Genomic DNA, 6000 nt, shown 5'->3' on the forward strand with positions numbered 1-6000 from the left:
TCATATGATTCCTGGAAGATGCCTCTAAATGATGTACCAGCCCAGGAAAAGATATTTTTTCCAAAGTTTGAAACCTATTTCTGTTTTGACCATATAAGTAAGATGTGTGTGCTGGAGGTCAAGAAACACTGAGCGGTACCTGTAAAGTCCTAAAGGATTATGAAGGAGGGAACCACAGCATACACATGGCATCCGATTCAACACCGTGTAAAGTCCTAAAGGATTATGTGTCAGGAGCATAGGCACGGTGCGATATTGTTAAAGCACCGAGACGAGAAGGCTGCATGAGCAGGGCATTCCACACTTTCAGAAGAATTTACATATTACGAACTTCGCACTGCAGCCTGGCGTCGTTGACATGGATAGGTCATCCTGGTGCTGCTGTCAGACAACATGTTGTGCGAGAAAGCACGAAACTGATAAGACGTTATGATGATGTTTGAATTTTAAATTGCCTTGCTGTGTGGTATAATAATAGAAGCTAGTGCGCCGCCACAGCATCATCAGTGCACTTCTCAATGACCATAAGACTTTGATTTACTCACATGCGACCGGTCTCTGCGGATTCTCCTTCAACTTCAAAACACGAGTCCGGTTTCTGTCGCAGAGGACGCGCCCTTACAGCACGCTCCCAAGAATATCTCGATATCAAATACCATGCACGCGCTTCAAACGACTTTTTTGGAGGTTCACCGTGACTCTGATCATGTTAGCTTGTCCGAGTTTGACAACATAGATATACACGTAGAAAGCGGTGCGCGTCACTTAGCCAAATCGGTCTGGGAAAATTTTAAACCTTAACCATACGTAGTTCATCTGCGCGTGGTCCATGTTCGTACTAACGGTACCGTGGAGCCAGAATGCATTTCACTCCACATAAACCATCTATACAAAAGTTAGCTACGGCAAAGATGCCTTCAAGCATCTTGATCACGGTGGGCTCCTCCAACAAAACGAGCTAATTTCTGCAACAAAATCGCGAGAAAGCTTCGCTGATCTTTGATAGGATCAGTGCCCCACGCCTTGTGAGGGGTCTGCGAACAATGTTCGAGGATGGTTCTGCAGACGTCTTTGTAGGACTGTGCACGACGTTCGTGAATATCCGAAGACTCCGTGTGTTCATCCTTCAAAGTCGTGACACATGCATATCCAGAGAATTGCATTCCATACGTCGCAAGCTCGTCCCTGTTCTTATTCCACCCACTCTGCCATCACAGGACGAAAGTCTTCCAGGCACGTCACCACCATAATAGTGGGTACTTTGCTATCACGGACAACTGCCGATATATCTTGTAGTGAGTCTGCAGAGCCTTTGTTGCTCGCGTTCCGCGCACACAGTATATAAGAAGATGGACACCATCTTCCTGGTTTAGACCTCGGAGGAATGTAGTCAAGTTCCTTTCAGCTATCACCGCAGGCACTGTGCCTTCTGAGCCTTCATTTAACCCTGACGACATCATGATGATCAGTAAGCCGCTCTAGACCAAATCCTTGAGCATGAAAGAATGCGTACCTGCTGTATCCCACAGCCTGAAGCGTTGTCCGCTGATCGTCACATCATAAGGAACATGTGTAGTTGTACACGCGAGGGCATCAGGAGATGTTTTCGCTGCATCACGACCCATGATAAGGTTTATGAGCGAGCTTTTGCCTACCCCACTCTCCCCATAGAGTACCACGTTACGCGGTCGACCTTGAAGTGCCTAAGGAGACATCAATCACACCCATTGACCGATCTTGCAGATCACGAACCTGCTGTGAATATGGACTCCTTGTGTCTACTGCACCTGTCGTGTCTGTGGAGTTGTAGCTATCAGACATCTTCTCTGATAGACATAATGATTAGTTGTGCAAAAAGAGAATAGCACAATCCTACTTCGCTTGCGATCCGCTCAGTCTATTGAAAAGATGGATAACGGCTCCTGGGCGTTTAAATATTGGCTCCGTGTCGAACGCTTTCGGCCAGATCCAACGTGTTGCACCCTGTACCACGGTTATGAGGGCTAAGCTACGGGAGCATCCGATTAAAGAACACATAAGGACTTCACATCAAAACGTGGCAAGCATCGAAATAGCCAGATTCCTCTTTTGAATCGTGTGGTAGGCATGGCTTGTGCATGCCCGTCTAGACCCTGCAGTTTCATTGCAAATATTGGGTATCGCCGTTGACTCGCTGAGAGATCGATCAAGGAAGCTGCCGGGTGCCTTCCCTGTGGGCGTTTAAAATGTAAGAGGATGATGTAAAAATTATGAAAAACGCACCGAGAGGGCGTGGTTCCACCACCTTTCGCATCACATATACCAGTTACAAATAGAATCATTCTGGGCAATTGTACGACACACAGCGCAGAATCGCTATAGTACAGGTACGAGTCCAACGTGAAGGGCCGAATGTCACTGACCGAAAGTCTAGCATAAGATGGCGTCAATGTCGACTCGGAACGTTGTTATCTTTGGAGAAACAGGAGCAGGCAAAATCTGTCATCAACCTGATGGCTGGCCAAGAGATTGCGCACATATCGCCCGACTCTCACCGTTGTACTCTGCATTGGACAGAGTACCAAATAACCTTCGAAAATGGGACTCGATACAAGGTGTTTGATACGGTCGGCCTCGAAGAGCCTCGTCTACAAACCGGAGAGTACCTCTCCGCAATTTCAAATGCACATGGCCTCATCAACACTTTGAAAGAACGTGGAGGTGTCAATCTCTTGCTCTTCTGTATACGTGGAGGTAGAGTCTCGGCAACCATGCAGAACAACTATCGGTTGTTCTTCGAATTTCTCTGCGAGGAAAAAGTCCCACTCGCACTAGTCGTCACAAACCTCGAAAGAGAGGCAACGATGGAAGACTGGTACATGCGGAATGTGAGCTCCTTGGAGAAGTATAACATCAGGTCCGCGGGACACGCGTGCATAACTGCGGCGAATTTACTGGACGGGAGGCATAAAGACAAGTATGAGGAGTCGCGTGGAATAGTCCGTAGAGTGGTTGAGGCCCATTGCAATGCATCCATGGAAGGGTGGACCGGTGGTCAAGGATGGCTTGCATCGTTCATTACCAAGCTTGTGGAATTTGTCGTTGGACGTCCCAAAAAGACGGATGTCGTTGGGATTCTCTCAAAACGATGTGGAATGGCCAAGGAGGTGGCCCTGCAGGTAGCGCAGCACATTAAATCCGAAAATCCGAGTCAGTCGTAGAATAATCTCAGACTTGTCATCGACACTAGTATCGGGTACATACTACTACACTGTGATGTACGTGTAGCATTCCCTCGCACGTAGTAGTACAACAACCACTTGAGCCGACAACTAGTGCTTGAGGCAGTGGCAAGAAATAACATTACGAGGTATGCGTTATCTAAAGTTCATGGACATCCTGCAGACAAAATCAGTAAAGATACTAGTTGACTCGGACTTAGGCCGATATAAATATTACATACCTCAATCCGACAAACTTCTCAGCACATCTACCAGCTCCACTTGCACCTTCTCGATCCTTGTCGCCTGCTTTTGCGCCTCTCCTGAATTGTGCAATCTCAACGCCGTCCGCGCTTCTCGCACGAACGCGTATGATTGTATTGTGGACTTTTCAACCTCTTCGACCTCTCTCGAAGCCTGTGAGGATGTCGTATCATCAGCAATCAGACCAGAAAGGTCAACACAAGAAGCCCGTAGAAGAGCAAGGTCTCGTAGGGTGTCGTGAAGAGGAAGTGGTGTTTCTTTTGGTGCCATGATCGGAGTCCAAGCACTGAGCTACTTAGTAAGCTATTTTACGATCAAACAACTGCCCTGCCCATCTCATATAGTTTCCAATTCGCTCACCACTGGCAATCACCTCAGAGTCACGAATCTATCCATCCCTGGGGCATGCGCAATCGGATCAGACCTTTACCGCACTTCTTGAAATATCAAATACTCATGCATTGCGCGCACTCGTGGAACTCCTTGTATGAGATGAAGAGATAGGATCGAAGCCTTCTCGAATCTCGAAGCAAGATAAAGAAAGGTAGGCGGCGTCGTCATCTTTGCCTCGTCATCTGGTTACTCAACAATAGTCATAGGTACTTCAGTGGCCCATGTATCAACATACTGGTACAGGAGCTTCAGCGCACGAGTGATAGATTTCAATATCTTGCCATCCTTACTGATTTATTCAGCAATTCAGCATTCATGCTCTTAAGTGGTGCTTGATAAGGCTCATGGTCTCCTCGTTAAGCGCTCGCTATCAACGATCTTCGGCTTGGAGGTCGGAGATCTGTCCTCGCGAAACAGATGGCTCTGCGCGAATTGGTGCGAGTTGTGCGTTCGAAGCTAAACCAGAAGATGCAGTTTTACTGTCTGATAATGATTTTTCGTAGTGGCAAGAACACGGTTCACCAAGAAGGGAATGATGCGGACTCCAAGAAGATACTGACTTAGCTGTCCTAGAGACAGGGTTGTCCCTCGCAAGAGTTGTCGCAAACGATCTGAATTTACACGACATTCTGCAATTGTAGATAGTTCTTGTTTTTAAGAGATATCCTTGTATATATCACTGTCGCCCAAATGCAATGATCACGTGTCTGCTATCTTATAATCTCGAGTAAACTTCGCGAGATAAGCGAGGCAAAATACCACAACTTGAGGCATGCACATGGTATTATGTAGCTAGTCCTGTCATATATATTCGTAGAGAAAACAGTCAACAGCAAATGTTCAATGATTATAGTATCCACCAATCCGTACCGAATATAGCCAGCACCCTGTGGGTAAACAATATGAGATACTTATAAAAACCACACAGACACTATGTGCAGTATGTATGAAACATCGAATGAGATACCGTCCTCACAAAAACAAGCGTCCCAATCTAAAACTTCTCTCCTGGGCCTAATGGGCCCAGCGGCCATACTTCTCACCGGTACGACTCTGGTCCTCTATTCGTGGGCCGTACGGCCGATGTTGTACGGGGGGCGTTCGTGAACCCGAGTCGGATGACGCGTAGGACATGAGACGCTGTTGTGATGGGTTATCGCTAAGCTGATACCGCGCGGCGTACATCGTGCTCGTAGGCGTCCGTTGCGGCTCTCATCATCATCAAACCCACTCTCCAACATCGCCTCCAACTCTGCACTGCCAACCACCTTATTCCCATCCGCCCATGCCCAGACGGTAACAGCCCGGCAGGTGGAGCAGGGAACTGAGCATTGTTCTCATTGTATCCACCAATCTGCGGACCATAATGATCGTCTTCGGATGACACAAAGGAATACGTGTCTGATCCGTCGCCGTATGGACTACGTGCTTCTGCGCGCGCTTAGCAGGTCATTTTCAGAAATGTACCCTGCCGGATGCATACGATCAAAGTCACGCCGCCGTCGTTCTTCGCGCTTGAGTTTGCGTAAGCGCGAGCGCTCCCAATCTTCCCAGCGGCGAAGAGGAACAGAGGAACCATCGAAGGTGCCAGAGCCAGCACCATGACCTTCTCCCTTTGTCTCCCCTTCCACTTTCCTGTGACCTATCCGTTAGCACTGCAGCAACTACTTGCACGAAACGAAATGTATGTACCTCGTCTCACCCCATGAGAAGTCATCAAAATGCCAGAATGCATACACGGGAAGAACAAAATTCCACACCGGAAGTGCCACAAGGTATATAATCATCCAGAACACATATACGACCTTCCTCGTTGTTATCAATATCAGCACAGCTGGAAGACCCAGTACAGATACAAGCAGCATGAGTGGGATCGCTTCCTCGAAAGTCGTTGGGGGTTGCATGATCATGCCCACAAATGAGGGCATACGTGAGCACGATGGCAATAGGCAGTACGACCGTCCCGAGCAAATCCATGAAGACTACGAATTGCATGCTAAAACAGAATGTTCCGCATAGATTGCGCACAAGAACAAGTTCCATCAGATTGTGGATCGTGCTGTTGATCCATCGACGACGTTGGGAGAGGAGGACCTTGAAAGTATCGGGTACAACAGTCCGGCATTTGGCTTGGGTAAAAACA

At 47.8% G+C, this 6000-nt stretch overlaps 4 protein-coding genes across 4 annotated transcripts; 1 reads left to right on the plus strand and 3 right to left on the minus strand.

Annotated features, from left to right (window-relative positions):
• Positions 1 to 1019: 1019 nt before the first annotated feature.
• EDB93DRAFT_202028 (P-loop containing nucleoside triphosphate hydrolase protein) lies at positions 1020 to 1962 on the minus strand. The gene is made up of 4 exons (XM_041455681.1): positions 1877 to 1962; positions 1753 to 1821; positions 1514 to 1703; positions 1020 to 1447 (listed from the first exon to the last, which is right to left on the minus strand). Exons 2-4 carry the CDS (start codon positions 1819 to 1821, stop codon positions 1239 to 1241), a joined length of 468 nt encoding a protein of 155 aa, XP_041301075.1. The 5' UTR covers positions 1877 to 1962; the 3' UTR covers positions 1020 to 1238.
• A 273-nt stretch (positions 1963 to 2235) lies between these two features.
• On the plus strand, positions 2236 to 3297 carry EDB93DRAFT_202053 (uncharacterized protein). The gene is made up of 2 exons (XM_041455682.1): positions 2236 to 2366; positions 2414 to 3297. Exon 2 carries the CDS (start codon positions 2493 to 2495, stop codon positions 3198 to 3200), a length of 708 nt encoding a protein of 235 aa, XP_041301076.1. The 5' UTR covers positions 2236 to 2366; positions 2414 to 2492; the 3' UTR covers positions 3201 to 3297.
• Positions 3298 to 3443: 146 nt separating this feature from the next.
• On the minus strand, positions 3444 to 3734 carry EDB93DRAFT_1096451 (uncharacterized protein; the record flags this gene model as incomplete). Its single annotated transcript, XM_041446785.1, has 1 exon — positions 3444 to 3734. The coding sequence occupies one exon, from the start codon at positions 3732 to 3734 to the stop codon at positions 3444 to 3446; it is 291 nt and encodes a 96-aa protein (XP_041301077.1).
• A 1787-nt stretch (positions 3735 to 5521) lies between these two features.
• Positions 5522 to 5767, minus strand: EDB93DRAFT_1243676 (chitin synthase-domain-containing protein; the record flags this gene model as incomplete). Its single annotated transcript, XM_041452175.1, has 1 exon — positions 5522 to 5767. One exon carries the CDS (start codon positions 5765 to 5767, stop codon positions 5522 to 5524), a length of 246 nt encoding a protein of 81 aa, XP_041301078.1.
• Positions 5768 to 6000: the final 233 nt, after the last annotated feature.

This window comes from Suillus bovinus (assembly GCF_016758785.1).
Source record: "Suillus bovinus strain UH-Sbo-P2 chromosome Unknown EDB93scaffold_147, whole genome shotgun sequence".
Taxonomy (NCBI): domain Eukaryota; kingdom Fungi; phylum Basidiomycota; class Agaricomycetes; order Boletales; family Suillaceae; genus Suillus; species Suillus bovinus.